Genomic DNA, 25,785 nt, shown 5'->3' on the forward strand with positions numbered 1-25,785 from the left:
GGCACTAAGGCTGTGAATAAATAGTCCTGTAGAGATCTAGAAACTGAACTCTGCTATCTGCAGCAGATTACAACTTCTACAGTACAGCTGCCAGGAAAGACTATGTGAGTATTCCCTAATCCATTACAGTTAGTTAAATCAATTATCCGAAACCTCCTTCATCAGCAAATTAAACTAGCCCTTCTGACTTTGCCTGAAGTGGTCTAAGAGGTGTCTAGACTATCCCTCAGCAGAGTAAAAGAAACAGTAACTGTTTGTATAAAGGTGAGGTTTAAGAGCTGCAGAACAGTGATAGTTTAATTGACACTATTACTTGGACAGCATGTCTTAACAGTTTACTTTGCAGACTTTTGGGGCATGTTCTCTAGAACTAACATTTTAGATATTAAGCATTAATGGTAAAGTTGACTAAACACTCAGATTTTAGTGGATATTGCAAGATGCACTCTTACCTTTCTGACTTGGCAATCCAGATATTTCCCACAGTTTTCAGTGGTTTCGAACACAAATTTCACCTACAAATTAGCCACCGGATTCTTGTCTTTGAAGTGCACGAAGCAGCAACTCCAACTGTCCTACAAGTCATATTTATGAAATAAAAGGAAGTTTGATATTGTAAATTACCTCTCTTTATATAGCTCCTATTTATATTCCTGTATAGTTATAGTATAATTAGGAACAGGGACTTAATACTGTATTTAAATAAATACTTCTTGGTGTCCTGTAGAAAACAACACAGTTATCACTGATACTGTTTGAATTCCGTGCTGAGAAAGGAACTGTGAAATAATGCCAACTGTCTACATAAATCTGCAGTGAGGTACTATAGGGGGGATATCCAGTTTTGTGGATTTGTCAGCAGATGCAGGAACACCTAGACTTCATAGCTGTTTTTCATCTGTAGATTTTAGCAAATAGGACTGCAGGAATTGAACGGCTGAAGTTGAACATTATTACAGTCCTCTCCTGCTCTGGGCACAATATGGCACTACAATAATCCTGTTTATAAATGATTTTTGTTCAAATACATCATCTGTTATCCAAGGCTTCTTATCTTAAGCTGCTCTTGTGCTTTTTTTCGAGTTATTGCATACTAGAAGGAACTTAGAATAAACACTATAACAGGTTCATGTTATTTAATTTCCCGTTTTAATTTTTGCCCATTTTGACTAAATCCAGACTCCTTAGTCATTTCACTCAAAGATCAAGTTAAACTTTGCACCACCTATTGATACAGCATTTTAAAAGTCTGGTGCATTTGAAATACTGGTGAATTTTCAGCATATTCATTATTAAGATCTGAAAGTATATTTAAAGTTTTTCATTGTAGCTGCTTCAGGCTGATGCTCTATCCTTCCATCACTTAAAAACAGAGTCACAGCAATAGTTAATCCACTTTAAGAAAAATTAATGAAGTATCTTCAGAATTGTAAATCTAGAAAAAAGAAAAATTTTTTCTCGATAGAAAAAAATGTTATTTCTGTGCAAAGCTACTGTCAATCATTTCAGGGGCGGCAGAGGATACACCATTTTTCTAATGGTGATGCCTGAAAACATAGCTTGACTGTGAGATATCAGGTAGTAGGCAAAGCTGTAAGTTAGAAAAACAGTTTTTTCTTTGAACCAATAAATATATTAAATCCAAAATATCAATGTTTTATTTCAGTGATTTTTTATAAAAATGTTGAAAGAGGTGAGACTATCTATAATATAAAATGTAGTAAAAAGAATTAAATATTTTTTGGATAAACCAAATCCTCTGCTTACCTGAGAGGTTATAAGTTAATAGATCCATGTTTCCTCTGCAACGGTGGAGCACACTATAAATGCCTAAAACAGATCAAGAAAGGAATACTTATTAAAAACATTATAATTCAAATATTTAGAAGGAGAGGACATGAGAGAAGTTCGTTCTAACTGTATTGCCTGATAATCCAACAATGCTTCATCTTAGCAAAGTCAGAAGTCAATGCTTAATCCCCTACAGCCAACTAAATAGGCTCTGAGAAAGACATTTAACAATTATGCTGCTTTTGGGGCAACAATATGGAATTTTATGACACCAGTTATAAAAATAGATCAATTTGTTTCTTTGCAAAATATACTGGTTTTGAAACTCTCATTAAAACATTTTTTTAAATGTATCTTTGTATATTTGATTACAAAATATTCCTAGAGTAAAAAGCAATTCCTCTGCCTTTCTGCCAGACATATATACACAAGGTGATTGATGGAGCAACTGGGGCTTCAGAGCCCCACTCCACTTCTCCCAGGCCTGTATATCTACTACCCAACAAAATTCATTCTTTTTAATAGAAGAAAAAGCTGCACTGTGCATAGGCATAAAACACCCAAACATTCAAAGAGCAAAGATACAGAATGCTGTGAGCAAATCTAGCCTTCATGATTATCATCATTGGTGCATCGAAATACTATCCTAAGAGGTAAATCAAGCTCTGAAAAAATGCTTACATTTAGAAACCAAGACCAAACTCTTTCCCCTGATGTATTTTGAAACATAAATGTTACCTACTTCAGATACTAGGAAACAACAATTAGCTCAACAATAAATGATGTGAAGTCCAAAAAAATACCTACCGTTTCAAAACAGAGAAAGCAAGCTACCTAAAGTTACAGGATTTGAAGGATGCTTAAACCACTGTAATATTGGGAATAAAGGTCTATACAGTTGAAGCCGTATCTTGGGCAGCAAATGCCCGTGCCTCCTATGAAGAAACACACAAAGCTGCTATGTGGCTGTTTAGGCAATTCAAGACTGACCTATTGTCTCTCTCTGCAATATCAGCAGGAGAGTAAGCAGTCCACAATGTCTATACGAAGGATTTACGTCTGCTTACACAGATCATTTCTGCAATTCCTTTTTGTCTCTCACTGAGACTTTGTTGCTCTTTATGCTTATCCTTTGTCATATTGTGTGACTGTCAGACACTAGAAAGCTTGAAAATCTTGTGTTGTGTATTTTACCATTTTACCTTTTCTCCTAGTGTCAGTTCTGATCTGATTTTATCAGTATCAAACTGTTACAGATAGAAATACATGTTTTATTTTTACGCCTATCACCTAAGAGGTTGGAATCAAGGTTTTGGAATTGCAAAATACTACTTACTGCTTTGTGAAACATTGCTTGCTAGGATAATTTGGACTTGAAGTTGACAAAAAAAAAACAGCATGGAAAAATATTAAAATCTAGTATCTCATAAGCAAGTATGTGTTGCAGCTATTTCAGTCATCTCAAATAATGCAGCTAAAAATCAGGCGGGACAAGCTTTTTTTTCCCCCATGACATCAACATTTCCACTAATTTTTCACTGCTAGTTCATCTCCAATTATTAGAAAGATTTCAGTCAAACCATGAATTCTATCTATTAAAACATTTCATTTACGAAGCGGTATTAGCCACACAGGTGGCAGTAACTGGAATTGTGAGGCTAAAAAGTTCATGCAACCAGTAAAAATGGAAGACTATTACACAAAGCAATACAAATAGATGCAAACTCTGCTCAGGTACACCATCCATCATCATTCTGGTTTATATTTAAGGAGCAAAAACTGTAGGAATGGGCTTTCCTCCCTATCACTCAAATATTTGACAATATAAAAAGAAAAATAACACAAATCAGGGTCTCTACTCAAAACCACCCATTGAAGTAAGAATTCACTATGTTCTTTGTATCTTGCGCTGAAGCCTTTGGTAATAGTCATTGCAAGATATGGGACTACAGACTCTGTATCTGGACTTCTTTTTAGACCAAGAACGGAGCAAACAAGTGTATCATTTATCTAACAATTCCCAGATTTCTGTGTTCCAATATTTTTACTTCTCCAATTTAGAGAAGTAAATAGCGAAGAGGAATAAAAATTTCTGCCTTCAGTTCTTCAAAACTCATTTCACAGAGAAGACTCACACACGAATTGAACGACTCTAAGGTAATGACATAATAAAAATAACACCTTGGGAATATGTATTTCAGAATTCCCTCTTTGCCGTTGCAAAAAATCTGAGCAGAGCAGGAGCAGAACTGTATGCTATTTTTTCTAGAGTAGCACTAACTTCTTGCTTTGGTAAATAAAGAGTATGTACTGCTGTAAGTATTCCTCAAATAAGAGGTATATGCTCCTTTCAAGTTTGCCGCAGTGGAAATCCACTCTTTGAGTGGAAGAGATTGAACATAAATGAAATCTAGTTCAACTTGGAAAAGTTTGACATCTACTTTGTTGTTTCTATATGGTAGGATAAGGGAGGTGTTCCATATTCAATATTTGCTGTTTTTAATGCTATCTTTTTCCCAGTTTAGCCTTTCTCAAAACTGTACATATATAGTTTCATGGAAAAGGTAAAATCTTTCCCTGGAGTTAGTTTAACATGATAACAACTGTAAATATGTGATTTCACTTTCCTTATAGCTGTGATGTAACAATTTAATATAAGCTTTGTCTATTTTTATACATCCTGTATCACTGATTTAGGAATAACTTCCCATTGCTTGCTGCTCACTTTGAAAGTATAAATAATCAAATGCTTATCTCTATAGAGATCTGAGAACTTCACGTCATTAGAAGACATCGTCGTACCGGGACCTAAGCCTGCCTCATTGTAACTACGCACTCTCCTGTTTCTGCATATCTTCTCTGAGGACACATTTCAGCAAGACTAGCTGAGCCAATCTACCAAGTTGCTGCTGTTGACAAAAGCAGTCCCCACTCCCAGCTACATGCTCCTCTGCTTCCCTTGTGTTTCACTATTCAGTGAGCCAATTCAGCTCATTAAACTGGCAAAAAACTTATCTGGAAAAAAAAGGGCAAACTCCAGAACAGCTAGACAAGACAAACAAGCCTATGCCATAGACTGGCTTTAACCAGTTTATCATGTTGGACTGGCTTACTGAGACATCAGTTCCAGGACCACCAGCATAAGGGAGTGCACAGGACCATGAAGCCAGGAGCAGAAAAGGGGAAGATATGAATCACTGAATTTGTTTAGTTAGTAGGTAGGCAGTAACAAGTCACAATTAAGAATGCACTTCCATAGCATTTAAAGCCAATCTAAATCAAAGGGGCCACATCACAGGCCGCCAGCCACACATTAGTGTACTTTCCTAGGCACCAGCACTGGCATTCACTTGGTCTCACTGTGAAATGGTTTAGGAGAAAAACTAAATTAGGAGGAAAAAAACACTTTTTTTCATATAGAGCTAGTTTTCCACAAGTTCAGGACTCCAAACTATCTCACCACAGATCAGATGAACACCAGTGCTGCCATAAGGACACCTATTTCTGATTAGAGCAGGACTCAAGCAGCACAGTTGATCGGTATAAACTGCTATGGAACCAAATCACCATTTTTCGACAATCTTATGTACAAAAGTCTAAGTAACCTCAGAAGTATACAACTGCCATACTTAAAGTAAAAGCATGTGTGTATATTGTTCTACCTAAGATTTCTGTATTTATAAAGCATATCTCGTGTTACACAGTTACAAACTATTTTCAATCTTACATTTAAAAGCCTAGTTTTATGCTCTCCTTAGCATATCTTTAGCTTATATTAATATCCGCCTGCCCAATATCATTGGGGAAAATAAAATCGAGATGCTGCCTGACAATACAGAGTTAATCTAAGAAAGACAGAATGTGCAAGACTCTCCTTGAAGAATATAATACAAGGATGTGTTTCAAAGTACTTTCTCCAAAGCTGCCTTTCAACCTGAAGCTCGGGACAACCTGAGAGATCACTGGCCATCTTAAACATTTCAAAGGATTTGCTGGATATGAACAAAAGATATGCATAAGGGAAAAAAAATAACATATAATCTTTTGATAACTGAACTGGAACTTAGCAGAGTATGATTCTTTAGATTTCCTATGTTAAGATATGGTGGGTTTCCCCTTTTTGAAATAAGATTTGTTCTCATTATATTGGTATAAAGCCTCTAACAGATCTGGTATTTTTGTTTCTTAGTACAGGGAGAAAAGCCTCATCTAAGCACTAATTAAAGACCACTGAATAATGACTTTGTTGTTAGACGTTAAGATTCATCCAGAGATTGCAAGAATTGCAGAGAAGTTGTTTTCTTGTAACATAAAACAGTAGAAAAGTCCTCTGATCCCTTTGGCTCCTAATACGCAAAAGAAAATCAGTCCAGTCTAACCACTGACACATATCTACACGTATCTCTGCAATAACCTGACATTTAAGGGCAAGATAATTACAAAGGTGGTAGCAGAGTAATTTTAGTATTGTCTCCAGTTCTTGCATTTTCTTATGCCATCAGCTGGCTTTTTTTTTTTTTCAGGCTTAGTTATAATATAGAATTCTGGTCCTATAGCAATAGACAAAAGCCAAATGATCACTTACTTTCTCTGACAGTGGCCTCTGATTTCACTGACCAGGAGATACTTGTTGATTCACATATAAGGTTCCCACACAGCAGTTTCTCTCCTTCAGTGACAGGAAGAGATGATGGCAAAATATTCATCATCCATAGCTATTGCTTTGTGAAGTTCACTTTCTCTTTAGGCATGCACAGGCAGACCCGCTCCAAGAGATATGTAGTTACTTATACCAAACATCAATAATGTGTGATTGTTTTACACTGTGCAGCTTTTTCACAGAGTCAATGGTTGGGTATCTCTATTCCTAAAACCTCACAAAGATTACAAAAAAAAAAAAAAAAAATAGGATGAAACCAAGCTTGATGAAACTCGTCACCACACTATGCTTTAGAATTAGGAACAAGGTGAAGACACATCTCATTTCTGCTCTGCATATCAAATGCATACATACCTCTCACCAGCGAGTAGTGATGCTCACACTAGTGCCACTAGTGTCACTAGGCAGCTCTAGGAATGTCATTTCTTCCTTTATTTTTAGCTCTATTTTTCTTCTGATAGAATTCCTCCCCCCACTGAATAACTATGATGAAACATGTCAATTGGTGCAGAACGTGGCTCTAAGAAACAGATCCAGAGGCAGTACAAGATGTTGTATTGATCTTCACACTATCTGGTCTGGCTATATGATAGGCTGTCTTTTGAGCTGTGGCAGCTGATTAAATGATGCATTTTTGCTAGCAATGTCTATACAGGACCATTGAGAAGATGGTAGCACAATTTTTTGAGCAGAGGACTCCTGGAATCTGTTCCTTAAAGACCAAAATACACATAGTCTAACTTTTACGTTCATCTGTTTTTCAGGCTTCTTCCAGAGTAGGTGGGGGTAAATACCATCAGAGTTCCTACCTGCCTTGCAGTTTGAGCCTATTCTTGTTAGCTAAATTATAAAATTTGTAGATGCATAAAGACTAATAGTAGCTATAACAGTGAGATAAGTAAATCTGGACATAAACAGTCATTCTCTGTTCTCTTTTGAGAATTTTCTCACTAGTAACCAGAATGTGTGTACACATGTGCATGTGTGTGTAGAGAAAGGATACTTACATTACTTGTACATTTTGCTTTTTTTCCCTCTGCTCTTCAAACTACTACCCGAATACATTCCATTCATTCTTTCATCTGGTAATTTGATTCTTTTAGGTTTGGTATTTGCCTGTCAGTTGTTTGATTTGTGTTCTGTAGCAGCGTTTCTCAAACTCTGTATTATGCACTAGCCATAAGAACCTAACTTCCAAAACAACAGCAAAAACTATTAAAAAAATTACAAAGATAAGCCAAATGCAAGGAAGGAAACAAAATGATGAAAAATAAAAGAGATAAATGGGCTTCAGAAGTTTAATCTGACTTTTGTTTGCTTGCAAATGAAACTGAACACAGCAACAGTGCATAAGACTGTCTTTGGATTTTTTTAAGGTAAGATATTAGTATTAAAAAAAGGTTGGAAAGATGCTGCTCTCTAGAAGGGTTTTTTCTTCTAGGTCTTTGCATGAATCGTGGTTGTGTAGACAAAATGAACTGAACTAGAAAAGCACGTGAGCTTTAGGGCTGAAGTGTTATCTTTCAGATTCTGCATAGGCTTCTACACAAATACACACAAAAAACCCCTTATTTCACATACAGTAGTTGGTCTTTTTTCCTCACAAAAACGGTTTCACTCCAATGAAACAAAAAAGTATATGTAGGGGAGGAAAGGAGGAAAGGAGGAAAGGAATCTATGGGGTAGCTGCAGTATTTGCAGGATGACACGGTCACAACTCTTCCGAGACAACCACCTCACGCCAGGAGCGCCGCCTCACCGCCACCGCTCGCCGAAGGTCCATGAGAGCCCGCCGCTTTCGCCTCCGCCGCCCCGCCCCACGAGGCGAGCCTGCGCCGAGGCGGCAGCCGGCCCGGGCGCCGCGCACCCGGCGGGGGCCTCCCGCCGCGCCGCAGGCCGAGGCCGCCGCTCCGCGGGCCACCGCCTGCCGGCGGCGCCCGCCCGCCCGCGGGGCTGAAGGCTGCGGACCCGCTCCCGAGGGGCCGGCAGAGCCCGCGTGTGCCGCGCCGCTGCCCCCGGCGCGGCGGGCGGGAAGGGGGCGCTGCCGCCACAGCCGAGCTGCGCCGCTGACACGGGCCGCACCTGCCGCAGCCCCTCGGGCCGGGCCAAAACTCACCTGCCGGCTCCCGCCTCCGCCCGAGGCGGCGCGCGCGCAACGGCAACGGCCGCGGCAACGGCCGCGGCAACGGCCGCGCGCACGGCGCCGCCGCCCCCCCCCCCGCGCCCGCCGCCACGTGATCCCGCCCCACACAGCCAAGATGGCGGCGCCCAGGGCTGTCAGCGTGCTGCGGAGCCGCGGTGAGTGCGCGGGGCCCGCCCGAGCCGCGGGCCTTCTCCTGCCCTCCCGCCCCGGGGCGGGGGGGCTGCGCCGACGCTGCTGCGTCTGGGCTTGCTTTTACACTTAGGAGCAGAAGCTCCCCCACTGGCTGGGTCTGGTGGAGCCGCTGTAGCGCTCTAGCGCTAATAAAAAGTCTTAGAAAACAGCTAGTGGGAGAACTACTGGGGACGAGTTTCCACGCCTGCATGCGTGCGGAGAGCAAGTCTGCGGGGGCGTGGGTGAGAAAAGCCCTGTCCTTGCCCCTACCCTGGCCCTGCCCTCCTCCAGCGCGGGCGGAGCTTGCAGAGTTGCAAGGAACTTTGCTTGGCTCTTCAAAATAGGTAAGGCTGCAGGAAAGGGTCTGCACACAAAGTAAAACTTCCAACTGAGTGCTTCAGGAAAGCGTAAAACCAAAGGAGGTGTTTTTATTCTGCCACCTCCTCAGAATAACAGGTAGTGCTACAGTACAAATGGAGGCAAAGCCATCTCGTTATTTCCAGAGAGACACTGTATATGGGAAGAAAATCTTATGTTAGGATCCAGTTCTGCCACGTAATTACTTTCAAGCCTGCATTTGTATTAATGCTTGTTCACTTTCACTGTGCTAGAAATTTAGGAAGAGTTGGCTTTATTACCCAAGAAAGACAAGTCTGAGCAGGATAAGATAATGTGGTCTGAATAATGATGCAAAATTTGAAGTATATATGGTATGGATAAGCCATGAAAGTAATTTGCTGTAGTTCTGCTGCAATAATTTTAGCTGTTACGTGTTTGACAAATAAAGTAATCTGATATAATTTATATACTGACCTATACTTTGCAAACGCCGAAGCATGCAATCCTGTAACTTCTGACATGTTACCACTTCTGTGTACGTAACGGCTTTTCAGGACCTTGAAGTACAAGAGAAGCAGGGTCCTGAAAGCACCCTTTCTACCGTGTAACCTTTTGCAAGTGAATCAGTCTTATGTGGTTTTCCGACTTATTACTGCATAGGAACAATTGCACAAGATGCTCTACTTTGATGAAAAAAAGCATAACCTTATTGGTGTAGCATTATTATCTATGTTTCTTTCCTTCCTCTCAATATTGTATTGTCTCTTGTTAAATAAGATTGGAAGCTCTTTGGGGCATGCCATTCTTTGAGTGTTTCCTTTCAACTTCTGTTGTAAAACTGTCATTGTCTCATAGAATTAGAGGGGCTTTAATCAAAAATGTGTGTGAACAGAAAGAAATACTTTGCAATGATCTTGATGAAAGACTTGAAGCTGTGTTGCTGGATTTTGATTTGTTGGGTTTTTTTGTTTGTTGGGCTTTCTTTTAAAGCCTGTTAAATACTTATTGCAATAATAGAGCCTAGAGTGAACCCAGAATAACTTTAAATGAAACATTAAGCTGAATGCCCTATGCATTTAGCTAAAGCATAATGTTGCAATGCTTGCTATACAGCTGTGATGTATAACAGAAGTTCAGTCTCTTTTGTCATGTTAGCAGTCCTATCTTCTGCTGTACTATTATGTTTTATTCTGCCCAACAGTCTTGAAACAAGCTTGAAATTATAAAGGCCTCTTCTGTATAGTTAACCCTGAATTTTGCAGGGCAGAAGAGCCACATCATTTTTTTTCAGCAAATGAACGCTCGTATCCATAAAGACATTCCAGTTTGACTGGACTTTTGGGATCTGAACTTTTGCTGAACTCTTGGAAGAGCTACAATATTCAGCATTCAGATTCAGAGTCTCCTATTTGTTTTATTTCTAACAGCTGTCAAAACCTTCCCTCTTTCACACGTGCCAGTTGAAACTGAATCACATTTTTGGTATGTAGTAAAATACAGACAATCATTTTCTGTTTTGACTCTCAAATGAATTGAGATTTACTATGCAGCTTCATACTATTCTTGATTTTTTGCTTTGGCAGTTTCGCTTCTGCAGCTATTTCATTCTGGGTATTGTTTTGGTCATGTGTCCATGCCCACACCACTATGTCCAGCTCACTTCCCACCTAGTAACCTTAATTTATTGTCCAGTTAAATGACCCAAGCTGTTTAAAACTGTTAAGCCTTCCTACCTTCCTTTCAGACATCAGACCTTATTCAGTACCGCTAGTGGATGTGCTTTTCTAGAACTTGAAAAAGCACAATTGTCATAATTCAGACAAGGTTGATTAAACTAAATCCAATTTTCCTTGAAATTGACAGTTCTGTATAATTTAATTTACAAATACTAAAAGACAGAAGTAATTGAAATTAGATTTCTGTTCACCTAAGGGAATCTATTCTACCTAAATTGAATGAAAATTACTTTTTGATAGCCACTTTTGTGATATCTTTTCATATTTGTGATGTAATTATTTATAAATGATGAAAACAAAATGTTCAAATATTACAGAATTGTTTCTAGATAAAAGTATTTGAAAAGCTGAAATTGTGGAAGTTTGTATGGTGGTTTAATACTTCCTCCACATGTCAAAAGGGCTTGGGCTGTCCTAACAAATCTTTATTATGGCTGAAAAAGGAAAGAAGTTGAATGATTGTGCTTGCAAAAAGATAAAAAGGCAGTTAGTGCATTTTTAGTCAGCGTGCCAGGGAATTGGTTTGAATAGTCTCTGCCTTGCTAGCTGCAGAACTGCATTTTAAAACACTGTCAAACCAAGGGGAAAGTAAGCAATTTTGGAAGAGTATGAGTAGTTGCACAGGCCTTGTGAAATTTTGTACACTAAAACTTTGTTTCAGAGTGGCATTGCAGTGGGCTGACCTCTGGGTTGACTTGCTGCCCTTGCTTGAACAGTATTTTAGGTAGAGTTTTGCAGGTGATGCATAGGAGACCTGATTGCATTTCCTATTTTGTGAAGGAAAACTAAGAACCAGCCACAACACAGACGCATCAAATGGCATACTGACCTTTCACAGCTTGTATGTATAATTAATACGGCTTTTACGCTGTTTCATTGGCTTGTAAATTATCTAATTACATACTATGACGGTTTTCAGGTATTAAAATAATTGCGTCTGTGATATTTCATTAGTAATAAAATAGAAGACATCAGAAAACTGCATGTCTCCAAGTTCAGCTTAGATAGTTTAAGGCACAATAATCTTCCTTTGCAGATTGATTTACTCAAGCATGTAAATTATGTTAGAGAGAAGCCCCTAACTTGTTGCAATGAATTTTCAAGATTTTGTACAGTCTTGATGTATAATTGATGAGAAATAATTGAGGAGAAGATAGCCCTTGTAAAATGAGTCACTTGACTGCGATAAAAACCTGATATAACTGATATCCTGTGTTTCCTCTCTCACAGTGAATCAGCCTTCTGTAATAATCTGTGCTGCAAGTTATTGGCAAGACTTCTCAAGTTAAGTTACTGTAGGCTGAAGGTGTATGACGCCTCCCTTAACTGTGTCGCCTGTGGGCACAGGCTGCAGCCTCTGCTTGCGCGCTGCCTGGCGAGAGCCTTTCCTGGACTGGAGGGTCGCGCGCAGGCGTCCTGGGCGGGTGCGGAGGATCCTGAAACCGCTCTCAGGTAGAAGCGGTGGCTGTCTCCACCAGGCTGCTGGTAGCATCCAGCACCAGGGTATGTGGGATGCTGTGAGATATTTTTGTTCTGCAGATGTGGACCCTTTCAGAAATGTTTGCTTTCAAGATTTCTCTGCAAAATCTACTCTTTTCCCCTCTCTTAATAACACGAAGAGAATAAGCATAAACAGTATGTAAGCAATATATGTTATTAACTATTATACTATTATTCACTTCCCCCCTTTCCTCTTCCAAAGAAGAAAAGAACATATCCAGAGTTTGATTTTTTTTTTTTTGGTTGCATTATGGCTTCAGAGACTTGCATTCCCAGGTTTGTCGAGAAGTGCTGAGTCTCAATATAAATCTCTCTCTCTCTCTCTCTTTTTTTTTTCTTTTTTTTTTTTTTTTCTTTTTTTTTTTGCCAGGGGGTGTATTACAAGGCATTCTTGTTGGGGCCATACAGATCACAAGTTTGATTCAGAGGTCTTGTCAGTAATGCATGGCTGAGTATTGTCTATCCTTTGCCTTAGGGTAGGCAAAACTGAGTATTTCAAAGGAATGATAAACAGTTCTCCAACAGGCTAATTATAAAAGAATCATCGGACTATTTTGAAGCGTTGCAGAAGTTAGAAATGTTAGCTTGGACCCGACAGAGGGTGGAGTGGTAGAAGATGATGTAGACTCAAAGAACTGAAGAAGCACTGTGAAACAATTTGTTTTACATTCTTCAGATAGGGTGCATATATGTAATTTTACATAGTATTTTTCTTTATGATCAGCTTTGCCATTTGAGATGAAGAAACTAGTAGTCAGCTGATTTATTTTGAACTTTATGTTAGTATATGAAAATATACTATGGAGTCACAAGCTCAGAGGTGGTTAAATAAGTACTTACTTATTTAACCATCTCCACATCTCCATTTCCATGGCTTTTTGATTTCCATAAACACAGTCAAAATCTCAGTTTTAATTACACAGTTATTAATCCTTTGGAGTTTCTGCCACCGGCAAGGGGAGAGGATGTGTCTTCCCTCTCTAGGAATCCTTTTTGCAAGAGTTTCTTGTATCCTGTTGCCACCACTACCCACTTCTTCCATGCACAGGAACTGAGCATTGGTTACATGTCGCCTCATACCTATGCAAAATGCTACGGAGAATCTAACATCTTTCTGAATAATGGGAAGAATCAATACGGTAACTGAGGCGAGATGTTCTTTCCTTGTGTGCTTAGCTTCTTTTTCTTTATTTCTTTTATTCATTCCCAAATGTGTATGTTGGGGAGATTGGTTTTCTCCTAGTGTAGAAGGAAGTTGCACGTTCCAAACTATGTTTTATTTAATCTGCCTTCCAGACATTGTGCATGCTTGCTTGCACTCCTTCCTCTATTTCCAGTTTCCAGAATTGGTTGCAAACGTGTTGGCAACTTTGCTTTATGAATAAAAACTAGAACTTAGAGGGCCTACTGATCCTAATGAAAGTACGGGATACCAGTGTGAAAAAAAGGTACTGAACTGTATTTTAGGAACTTGTAATTTCCTTTGGCTTGTCAGGTGTTTTTTTTTCCTGACATGCTCACTTCTTTTGAAGTTTTAATACAGTATTTAAAATAGTTCATATTAGTTTTCATACATTACAGTAGATTTCCATGTTTAAAGCAATGTAAACTCTGTATTTAGCCTTAGTTTAAAGCTGATGCTTAACACTATCAATATTTAGCCAGTTTGTGCAATCTATCCAAGTGAGAATCTCTTCTTTTCACTGCTGAATGTTATTTGGAATTTACATTAAAAAATTCCACCAAACTTAAATGAGGCATTTGGATTAAAAGATGGAACATTAACAACTATCTAATGTAAGACTCCTGGCTCTTGAGTTATCCATATAAATTTTACTGCATCTCTTTACTAAGCAATATTTCTGATACACACAGTCAGTATTTTGTGTTTTGTCAAGCTCAAACTCTTGAAAATGATAATGATCTAATGAAAAGCAAAATTTTCAGTATTTTTCAGAGGAAGTGGAAGAGACTCAGAATAAGGGTTTTTTTGTTTTTTTGTTTTTTGTTTTTTTTTTTTCTGAAATCAATGTGAACGCCAGATAGTAGAGCTGCCATATACTACTGAACCAATCACTTTCCATTTTCCTGCTTTCTCCTTATGTGTTTTGAATTAGGAGTTACATTTATGTATTTTAAAAAAAAGAATAGCTTACTTTTCAGTAAGCATACTTTACCACAAATTTCAGCATATACAAGATTTTCCTAATGTTAAGACTGAATCATAAAAAGCTTTTTAGCACTATTAATGTCCAAATGATAAAAGTCTCTTTTCATCCATATCTTCATTACTGTTAAAAAAAAAAGAAAGAAAAAAGAAAACTTAGAGATTTGCAACTCAAAAAATTGCAAAAATGTTGTCATCATCTATGGTAAAGTTTAATACTTCAAAATAGCTTATATATTTTTATTTTTCTTAATGTAGCATGTACAAAATACAGTCTTTAAGGGACTTGTCTCAGAAGTTTCTGGTATTCCAGACTGATATGAAATATGCCCTGTAATTATGAAGGTTTTTTTGGCAGATGAGACCAAGTCATTGAAAACTTTTGTTACAGAGTTTTCAAGATCAAATGATGCTTGGCTGCACTATGCAGTATGTGAGCTAGGCAATTAGCTGGAAGCAAATGTTAATTCATATTTTCCATTAATTTGTAGGCAGACTCATGTCTCCAGAATTCAACATTAGCATTATCAGCTGCAAATCATGCACTGTTGAAGTTCAAACCATTTGATCGTAGGACACTTCTAACATTTTTCAAATGATCCTTGGGTAGTTTCATCCTTGTCTTGAAATCAGTCGGGCAGACAAGGAATAATTCCCATTTCAACAGTGCAGCAATGAGTGACGGGGGGGGGGGGAGAGAGGACGCGTTTTCCTGGCCTGAGGCGTGAGAGAAAAAATATTCCCCTTTCAATACGGTGTTCAGCTGTTCTCTTTTTCCAGCGGCGAGGTGACGCTTTTCTCCTGCCGGGGTGTGTCGGCGCTGGCGCTGGGTGAGTTCGCGGGGTGCCGTTGCCCTCGCTCGGCGCAGGCCGCCCCGGCGAGGCGGGAGGTCCGCCTCTTGCGTCTTGGGTGGACGGTCTCAGGCAGTGCCCTCTCTCGGGCAGCGCTCAGCCTGCGATAAGCGTGTCGGACAGATGCATTTTTGCATATCGGAAGGAAAATACCCAGAAGTTGTGTGAAAACCCCCATTAAACTGGGAGGCCCCATCAGAGGGACCCCGTTTGTCACTGCGTTCCCCAACTGTTTCACAGTGCTCTCCTGGACTCGGACGGGGGTGCCTGCGGGGTGGCAAGCGTTGCCAGCCTGCGGAGGTGGTCTTCCTGGTGTGGCAGTCCCTTACCTGGCTTCAGGTGTATAAGCAGAAGTTAAAAATAATACCATGTGATATAAAATGCAAAGCCTCAAATAGGAAGTCACAGCTGTGATCTGTGTTTCCGGGGCGCGGGTCAGTGCAGCCTTTGGGCGGCACAGAAGGCAAGCCGGTTCTGAACTTCCTGCTTTGCCCTTCATTAAAGGACCAGCTCTCCTCAGGCTCAAATCTGTACTCAAAACAAATGTAATGTCAATCAGCACACAAGTCTTAAGTGTCATTCTGCAAAACATTGAATGACTTCTCTAAGATCATGTAGTAAATAGAATCATAGGATGGTGAGGTTGGAAGGGACCTCTGGAGATCATCTAGTCCAACCCTCAGCGTAGCCCATATGGGGATTGAACCTGCAACCTGGGCATTAGCAGCCCCACGCTCTAACTAACTGAGCTAAACCTGCCCCAAATAAATGAAATAAAGGATACCACTTCGTGGTCTTGGGGATTAAAGAAAAGATACATACTCTTAAAATCTTCATTAGAAGATTACGCTGCCAAGCCTATCTGAAGGATCAAACTGCAAGTGAAGTTTCTGACTTCTTGGTTCTTGCATGTCCTTTTACTTAGAACATCGGTATTGGTGCTTAAAATTCTGGCATAGTATTTCTGAGGTCCTGTGATCTCTATGCTTGTTTACTGCAAGATACAGCATTTGAAGAGAAAAGATGGAGGACTGAATAATCAGGAAAGAAATTCTAGATCTCAAATTGTAAATTGTGTTATATTTTAGAGCATGTAGTTCTCTAACCAAAATCACAGGATTGGACGCCATATGAGCATATAATAAAGCAGTTCCTGTCTTGGGGGGCTTGCAGCCTGGAAAGCTAGGGCAGACAAAAGGGGATGAAAATGTTGTCTGTAGTTCATAGATGGAGAAACTGAGGGAATAATTTGTGGAGGGTCTCATAGAAGTGTGACATTGGCAGAACTAAATGTGGCCTGAGGCCTGCGTGAGTGCCCTCTTTCTAAACTACCAGAACCACATACCACTTAAAAAATGTGGACATAAATGAGACAGGTTTCTAGTTTTAGATAACGCACTCCTATTACTTAAGCTTTTGCAGTGAATTTCCCTAAATAGACTAAAAACTAGATTGAAGGCATATGCAGAAATTACATAACACTTATCTATAAAGTTCTAGAATTCTATATTATGTATTTTATTTAGTTCTGTGGGGAAAACTGAACTATTCTATTCACATTCATGTGATTCTGACACAGTTGCAGTTATTTCTTGCATAGTTTTGTACATATGGCCAAAGTTAGAGTTTAAGATCGAAGTTATAAAGACAAGAAAGATTTCTGTTTCAGTGGTGGAACTGCCCTAACATAGTGTCATGGTATTTTCATTTCTTACTCTGAAGAGAATTGGGTTTCTGCTGGAGTTAAATCAAAGGTGGCTTTCTTCTGGTTTCCAGTCTGTTTTGGTGCTAAAGCTGTAGAGGGGATCAAGGTCAAGAATTCTGAGCTGTTTTTCCTTTCCAGGGTATTCAGAAGTGCTAGACTTGATGTTCTGCTTTGACAATCATAAATGATGAGCAGATTTAAATAAAAGTTTAGGAATTTTATGTGAGCACCATGAAATGACAATTCTACCGTTGCACTGCAAACTATAGTTCAGATAGGGATTGTCCTCATATGTGGTGGGTAAAAGGCCTTTTCTGTGCTAAAAACATCTGTAGGACCCACAACTACAATGGTCTTCTCAACTGGCGGTTAGGATTCTATGGTTTTACTTCTTTTCTTCTGTTCTTCTTCCCTCTGCCCCAGTCCTAAACAAGCACATTCCCATAGCGCTTAGAAATTCAGATCTGGCGAAGAGACTTGCTGCCCCTTCTTCCCTATGGCAGTTTGGATGTGGCGATGTGCCAGTCCTGGGCACAGCAAGCACTGCAGAGCTTCTGAACATCACGCTGCCGTGCTGTCAGTCTGGCAGTTTTTATTAGCGTTAAAATTTATTTTGAAAAAATTCTGGCGCAGTGAAGCGGGAGGGGGAGTAGTTCACTCACCGTGCAATTGCTTGGGGTTGCTGGGTTGGCTTTGACATGGTGTCTGTCCAAGCTGTGTACGTTTGTAGCAGTAGTTTGTTTCCTAAGCATTTCCATTAAAATCAGCACTATTTGTTAAAATCAACTTGTTTGCGCTATCTAACTTTTATTTTACATATATGAGAAAGCAAGAGAAAGAGTACAAGGCGCTCTCTGTACTTTGTACAGTGTCTGGCTTACAGCTACTGCGTCCTGTAGAAAGAGGCTATTTGGCTAAAACCATGTTTTTAATTTCATTTTTTTAGTTTTTAGTTACACATATCTGGAGTCTCCCTGTTACCTGATGGCGCCTATATTTCATCAAGTTTAGACAAGCAGTCTACCTGGATTTAGGCCCAGCGGAGCTGCTGTAGCTGATGAACATGATCCCCGGCTCAGGAATCCACGACCTGCAGGACCTGAGGGATTCCCAGGGGAACTCAAAGAAAACTATCCAGGCATTGGCTCCTGCTTTTATTATTTTCTTTGTTGTTCCTACATAGTATCACCTTGTACTCATGGGTAATGTACCTCACCACTAGTAAAATCTGGGTTTAGTTTGTTGAAAATTAGAAGAAAAGATTCTTTTAAAATAGAATGAAAACAGAAGCCAGTAAGGATGTAGGCAGCAAAAGAAGTTACTTTGACATCTCCTGATTACTGCTCACAAATAAAGTGACATGTTATTAAACAATGTTGGAGCACTAGTGTTATTGTGCTGGTTTTTTTTAACTACATTATCATTTTTTTCCTTCCAGAGTTTAATAGGTACTGCACACTTTAATTTTGTTCTTATGTATTTCTTTAAATGTTTCATTCTTTTAGAAGAGCTATACTATGTAGACATATATAATTTTAGCTGCAGAATATCATCATCATCAGATTTTTTTATTTAGAAAATGCTTTTAGAATTGTTTTTTATGATTGCAGAGTGAGTACTAGCGTTCAATCTGATTAAATTTAAATTGCATTTCCTGTATGAATTATTTTCAGTTTACGTTTACATACCTTTATTTTTGTTAGGAGCTGTAGATCTATCCTATTTTTAAAGGAGAAATGTCAGGTTGGCAGTCAGATGCAAGCTCATGTCTATCTCACTTAAACAATCAAATGATTGTCTTAAAATTCTCTTAGAGAAGGGGAATGTGTAATTCCTGCCTAATGATCAAGAACTATTTTATCATGTTATTTTGAGTTGTATCCTGGCTGTTTTTTTCTTTTGTAAATTGAAGAAATTAAAATAGAGGAAGAGTAATTAAAAGTCGTGTTGACTGGATTTGCAGTCAGAACATATTAATTACTATTCTAGCTATATAGGGTTTTGCCATTGTTCATATAGGTTTTCCTGCTTGTATTCATCTCATTAACATGTTACGCCATTGCGTTTAGAGCAAGAGTTTTCACTGCTGTCTTGAGAAATCTGTGTGGTAAAATTGGCCTCCAACTATTTTGCTTTTCTGTTACAGTAACAGTTTGTCTGATTTACTTCTTTTTCTTAAAGCCAGCTGTTTACCCTGGGATGAACTACAGTGACTTGAGAACTTGTGAAGCTGTGGCATAATAAATGTGAAAAATGGGCAGATAAAGGACTCTCACACTTACTTATTTAAATCAAATGATTAAGAAACATCTGGAATAAAGAAGTCTTTGCTAAAAATTTAATGGTTCTGTTCCTTTGGGTAAGAGAATAGGAAGTCTGCTGTACAACAGTGCTTGTATTGTACTGCTGTTCAGCTCTTCCAGGCTTCTTGTCTGCTCCAGGTTTGATGTTCCTGGTATTTTGAGGTCAGGAAAAAAAAAATTACTGTACTGTTACTTCTTTCAGGTAGAAAAAGATCTGATATGAAAAAAAAACAATGTGATATAATCCCATTAACAATGTTTTTCCAGACACCAGTAAGGGAAGGAGTTACTGTTTTTACTGGACAAAGTTCATTCAAAATTTTTGATTGGCAAATGCTTGAAAAATTAAACTGCAATTGTTTTCTTATATTGTGGAAGTCCTCAGAAGCTGCAGAGTTTAGGATTCGGTTGTCTTAACTTCTCAAGTTCTGGTGCCCAGGAGAATGTGCCGTTTTGGGAAGGAGGGGAGACGAGCAGGGGCAAAGCACCGTGAGCTTTATCCGCTCGAGGTTTGGTGGTGAATGTGTTTGAGAATCTCTGTCTTGAGTCTCCTCTTGGCGTCTCGTGGACTTTGTACCTCCTCAGGTCTTTATGCTGATGGTCCTGGTGCAGACGGAAGGTCTTGGGGAACTTGTATGCACGTCTCTTTTTGATTACCTTGCTAATCTGCTGGGGGTCTCTGCTCGAAGAGAGCTGTCCTCCCAGCGCTGTGAGGGTGGATGGAGGGTCTGATCTGAACATGCAGGACTATGTTCAGACACTTAGGTGTAAGACTAAGGAGCTGGGAGATTTTTGAGACTTTTGAGGCTGGTGGTGGTGCACAGCCTTGGATAAGCTATTGAAACTTCTGTCTTTTTCTCCACCTACAATACAGATATTTATCTATCTCACAGGTGCATTGGTTGAGATTAATGAGTTGTTTGTAAAGCACTTTGAAGATGAAAAGCACTATAAAAATGCTAAGTATTATTATGTATGAGCTCTTGAGTGCATAATGGCTGTTTGCCTGCCAGTATTTAGAGCAATTTGTAACACGCTAAGTATGAAAGGCACCATATGAAATCAAGCTCTGGTTTCCGTTTAAGAAAAGTCACTCATAGTTTGTGTTCAGCGGTTCAAGTCGTACCATTTGTCTTCTGTGTTATCTAGGGCAAAAACATAGGCTATAAAAGGTTTTAAAAATGGAACAGTTTTAAACCCCTTAAAAATAGGTTATTGTATAATATGGATGTCTTCTCACTCAATTCTCCCTCTTACCCTGTGTGCATGGTCTTGGTTTTTGTTTGCAGATACTCAGGTCTTCCCTCTCTTTTTACATTTTCCAAAACCTTCTTTAGTGCCTTATTAGGCTTCTGTCTTGACTGCTGTGACTTTTTTGCCCCTGCCCTGTCCATGGCTGTTGGCCCTCGTCCCTGACACTCCGTCCTTTACGTCAGCTCTGCTCAGCGGTGCTTGTCACCCTGGGACCAGACCTTTCCGTGCACAGACCTTAAAGCTTTATGAGCTTTTTGATATTACTAATCGTTGTCCAGTGGTGCTGTGGCCTTCTGTGTAGGGCTGAAACATATTGATAATAGACTTGCTTTTTTAAAATAAATCTTTCACAAATTCTTTAGATATGGCTTACAAATTCCTAGATTTTCCTCAGATTATAAATTGAAATTGTTTTGAAGTTGTCTTGTTTATTATGTATTGACATGATAGTCTGTCCAGCTTGGATAATAAAATACCTCTCTTGGCCTCATCTTGACTTCCCACATCAAATTAGAGATCTGCAAGAAACAAATGGCCCATCTTAAAAAGACTCACACTTGTGCGTAATTATGTGAGTACGGTCCCCTTCGCTTTGCAAGATGTCTCGTGTTACCAGAATAGTGCATGTCTTTTAAGTACTTGCAGGGTTAAAATGTGAGAGAGAGGGCATGAAAATTAGTATTCTGCTGTGTGCAGTCTTACAGGTTTTTGGACATAATTCAAGCAGGAAAATACAGTAAGTGGCTGTGTTTATTATGATGAGAAGTGTCAGAATGGTTTATTTTGTTTTAGTTCTTGCCTTAGCTCAATATGTTCTAAAACGATATAAGAGAAAACATTTAAGGCAATGTGCACAAACTTAGCTGTTCCTTAGCAAAGGGTTTTATCCATATGGTATCTACTTGCAAGAAAATCCTGCACAGGATAAAATTGAAATTCACTTCAAATTCCTTTAAGATGGTTCATATTACATGGAAAACAATCAGGAAGTGTTTTATGACGTAGAGACAACGTATGGAAAGCTCGTTTGTTTATTTTGTCGAATACCCGATTTCCTGAGGAGCTCTCCATTTAGAGCCGTTGTCTTTTTCCAGACCCGTGGTTGTTTTTCCCACTGCTTTTTGATTTCTGAAAGCAGAAAATGTTGGAAACCAAGTGTTCAATAAACTGCTATGCTATATGGAAATTCTAGAAAAGGGTAATAAAGAGCTCTTTAGAGCTCATCGGAGGTCTTCTGGCAGACTTGGTCTATAGCACAGTGCCCAGGAAAAACTTTCAGGGATGTTTTTGAAAGTGTGATACTGTGCTCTTTCCAGTTTAAACGAGAAATAACCAGCCACTTTACCAGCTGTGTAAAGTCTCTAGCTTTCACATTTTAAAGATGTTTATTTTCTCATATTTATACTTAAAACACCTGTTTGAAGTGATGTTTAGATTTTAGACCAAGTTCAGTTTGAACCATGAAGGACTATTGCAGTAATGAACATGATCTCAATCTGTACATTAATGCTTTTGGCATATCAGATGTTCCCTGAAGGAATGTGTTACGCTTCTCGGATTGTCTGTTTCATACTTAGGTGTATATAAACTTAAACTAGCTTCCACATCATGTATTTTTTAGAATTTTGAAATTCAGCATTCATGGCATAGCATTGAAAGAAAATAGCAAATAAAGGGTTTGTTTCCCACATGAATCCAGCTGTTCAGTCCTACATTTTTTGATAGACATGGGTGAAGTTGGGGATGGAAAAGCAACAGTAAGCACCTAAACTCCTTCCACGAGTCATGAAAATTAGATGCTTTTTATAATAGATGATGCAGCCACTCCAGATCTGCATGTGTGCTGCTTGGCTTCATAGTTCTGGAATGTGCCTTTAAACTCACTAGGCTTGTTGAGCTGAGCTCCTTTTGGACTAGAAAAAATGGAAGGTCATCTTGCAAAGACCTACTGTTTCGACACCGAGGGGAGGTGTTGCCCACATTGATTTCTGTAGGTCTAATAATGCAGTTTACTACTGCATCATGGATGAAACAGTCAGTGGTGACAGTGTTTAAATTCATCATTAACATCATGTGTTTTCTGAATTAACATCTGTGAGGTGGCTAGGCAGGTCTCATCTGTCAGAGCTGTTTCTGGTTATTCTGAATATTAATGTTCTTCTCACAGCTTATGATGGAGGCTTCAAGGAAAAAGATGTTCTGTGTTTTTAAAAGAAAAAAATAAAGGTAGTGGGACTTGTCTAGGTTTTAAAACTTTGTTAATGCTCACGCAGCCTGTGCTGGTTCAGAAGAAGCTCAAGGCCTGCAAAGAGTTCTTCTGAAGATTAAAAAAAAAAAAAAAGCTTTAATCACTTCCTTAAAAAGATGAAGTTTTTCCACCAAGGGTTGTTTTGCTAGTGTAACTCTGTCCCAGCTGCTTTGTTAATAGTATAGTTACACTACCTAGGAGTTTTCCTGCCACATGTGTGGCTTTACCAATAGCTTGTATTTCATTTATTTCCCCAGTGCCTCTGCTGAGCATCGCACAATGCTATATGTGCTTGTGTCTTGCATGATACAGAGATGGCTATGTAGTCTTTTCTTCCAGTTTTGTTAAGGTTATGTACACCAGAGCATTTTAACTTAGAAATAAAAATGCTTTTTATGTATTAATTTGGATTGGAAGTCTTTGCAAAATTGTTCTTTTTATGCAGTTAATGTCTTACAGATCTTGTCTGTTCTGTCAGTTCTGCCTCTGGAGCTCTTTCTGCCTAACCATAACTTCTTTCTGCTCCAGATAAAGAAATAAATCAGCAAGTGAGTGTTTTAGCAGAAACTTTTCCTCAACTGCGAACAGCTGACTCCTGGCAGTTAGAGAAACTGTAAAATCCAGCTGTGGGCCCAGATTGCTGCCCACTTCCATCTGACTGCATCTGTGGGCAATGTTGGAAATCTGTATATTGAAATGATAGACCTGTACCAAAAGAAAAAAAAATAAGAGAGTTAAGGTGGATATATGACAAATCTTACTAAAGATCTAAAAGTCCTGAGCTGAATTTGCAAAGTCATAGTTGGGATATCCCCACTGAAGATTTCCCAGGGATTGCTGCCCTGCCTTGCAGACAAGGTAGCACAGCCTGCTCGGAAGGAACGCTTGCCATATTTGTTAGCTGGCAAGTTAGACTATTTACATCTCACGCAAAGCAAAACATCTGTTGCGTCTCATAGATTTGCTATCTCTGCTGGAAGCAGCAGCACAAATCTTTTTCAGTTTAGAAAAAAAGACTTGGAGACCTAATCTGGTGAGAAGACACTTTGCTTGCTTGGTCTATTTTAGAAAATCAGATGATGGAGTAGTACGATAAAATGCACAAAATGACTTTGAATAGACTGATGACCATAGTTTAGAACCTAAGTACACTATTTTTTTAAAAAATGTATTTTATATGTAGCTGTGATGGGCCTTGTCCATGAAGATTTATATCCATCCTTAAAGCATCTTATGCAGTGAGGAAGTTCTGTGTGGATCAGCAATATCCTTAAAGTATTCATCAGGAGAAGTGACTGGGAGGTCAAGATTTTGAAGATAAAAGGCACTGACTAAAGTGCAATTGGACTGCATGATCTGCTTTCTAGTGACTAACCAGATGCTGTTGCTTGTGATTTATTGTCTTGGTTTCAGCAAGACAGGTCCTACATGCAGTTACCCCAGGAAATCTTTCGTAGCAGTTGCTGTGGTGATGATCGTGGTCTTGGGTAATGGAGAAGCCCCCAAGTCCTTCTCACGGAGGGCTCCCAGCTGGTTCTTGGTGTCAGGACTGAAATGTGTGCAACAGGGAGCCACGGTGCTGTAGCCAATCTCAAAGATGCGCCTGGGGAATCCATTAATGTTGCATGTCAGGAGTCTTAACCCATCCTGCTGTGCAGGATCGCATGAGCCAGGACCCAGGGAAACAAGCATGTCGGATACCAACGTGCTGGAGGTTGGCACACCAGTGAAACGCTGATCTGTCCTTCGCGTGCCTACAAGCAGAGACGGGACCTGAAGTTTTCACGGTGATGATGATTACTGTTTGCGTTGCTAGAGATCAGCCAGCGAGGCAGTGCCCCGCGTGCCCCAGCCGCCTCTGCAGAGGCGCGACGCCGCTGGGTTGAAGATGCTGGTGAAGCCCTTGTCCAGGGGCTGTCCGTGAGTGCTGCAAGTGAAACCAAGCCTTGTGAGAGCTGAATAGTTGGAAACGTTGTCTCTTGCCGTTTGTAGGTTAGTTTAAGAAGTTAAAGTTTGCTTCCTACTTGTTTGCATCCATTAATTGGAAGAGAAGACGCAGCGCGGGCTGTCCACGAAGGCCGGTGGCCGGGGCCCAAGCCGTGCTGGTTTGCATATCTCAGGAGGAGTCTGGGACTGTGCACACAGGTGGCAGCACATCAGCATTGCTTTTCCTTCCTAAAGCTTGGCTTCCCCACCGAAAGAGCCCCCGAGGAACCAGCGAAGCAGCCCGGGGCCCCCGCCGGGCAGGGCGGCCGCCCCGCGCCTGCGCCCGCCGCCCCGCTGCGGGCCGAAGGGCCAGCGCGCAAACGCGACTTCCGCGGGTGGTTTTCCGGGCCTCTGCCTGTGCGCGAGCGCGGCCGTCTGGAGGATGAATGTGAATAGGAAAATACTGCTGACCCATTTAAATCGCGTTAGCCGCCATCCGCTGCTCATCTGCATAATGAAATACCGGCGAGCGGTGCAGCCGAACTATCAGCAAACTGCAAAAGCAGTATTTTGCTCATTTAGACTATGAAGTAAAACCTAGGACCTTAGCAGCAATCGTGGCATTACGTTTTAAGCCGTGCAAGTGGTAATCGTCAGCAAAAAAGAACGCTGAGTTGGAAAGGCTGTTAGCACTTCAGCTGTAAGAGTTAATTTGAGTCATCTTTTTTTATATTTTTTGCTAGTGCGTAGCTTCTGAAAGTCCATACGCAAAGCACTTAATAAGGGATTGAGTTCAGGAGTGTTTGTTTTGTATCATTATCTAATTTCAGTCAGTAAAGACATGTTAGCAATATTAATTTGCAGGATTTAAATGTATTGACATTTTATACTACAAGGAGCAAACTGTAATCTTTACTTGAATAAAATCAAATCTTAAAGGCAAATTATTAGTAATTGAGAAACTAAATCATTTTAAACATTTATTTGAGTA

At 39.8% G+C, this 25,785-nt stretch overlaps 1 protein-coding gene and 1 long non-coding RNA gene across 5 annotated transcripts in view; one reads left to right on the forward strand and one right to left on the reverse strand.

Moving 5' to 3' along the window:
• The window catches only part of LOC134141917 (uncharacterized), a 34,445-nt gene extending 25,803 nt beyond the window's left edge, over window positions 1–8,642 (reverse strand). For 3 of the 4 annotated variants that reach the window (XR_009958750.1, XR_009958749.1, XR_009958748.1), the window contains exons 1-3: window positions 8,568–8,642; window positions 1,768–1,830; window positions 453–575 (exon numbers count right to left, since the gene is read on the reverse strand). This is a non-coding gene — a long non-coding RNA (uncharacterized LOC134141917). Of the gene's footprint in view, window positions 1–452; window positions 576–1,767; window positions 1,831–6,376; window positions 6,425–8,567 lie in introns of those variants that run through there. The other variant, XR_009958751.1, reaches the window with a different exon arrangement.
• Window positions 8,643–8,704: 62 nt separating this feature from the next.
• The window catches only part of METAP1D (methionyl aminopeptidase type 1D, mitochondrial), a 45,409-nt gene continuing 28,328 nt past the window's right edge, over window positions 8,705–25,785 (forward strand). Inside the window, exon 1 of the mRNA XM_062578793.1 lies at window positions 8,705–8,749. Coding sequence (XP_062434777.1) covers window positions 8,710–8,749 — 40 coding nt within the window. The 5' untranslated portion in view covers window positions 8,705–8,709. The remainder of the gene's footprint in view (window positions 8,750–25,785) is intronic.

The sequence above is a fragment of the Rhea pennata genome, chromosome 6 (genome assembly GCF_028389875.1).
Source record: "Rhea pennata isolate bPtePen1 chromosome 6, bPtePen1.pri, whole genome shotgun sequence".
Lineage (NCBI taxonomy): Eukaryota > Metazoa > Chordata > Aves > Rheiformes > Rheidae > Rhea > Rhea pennata.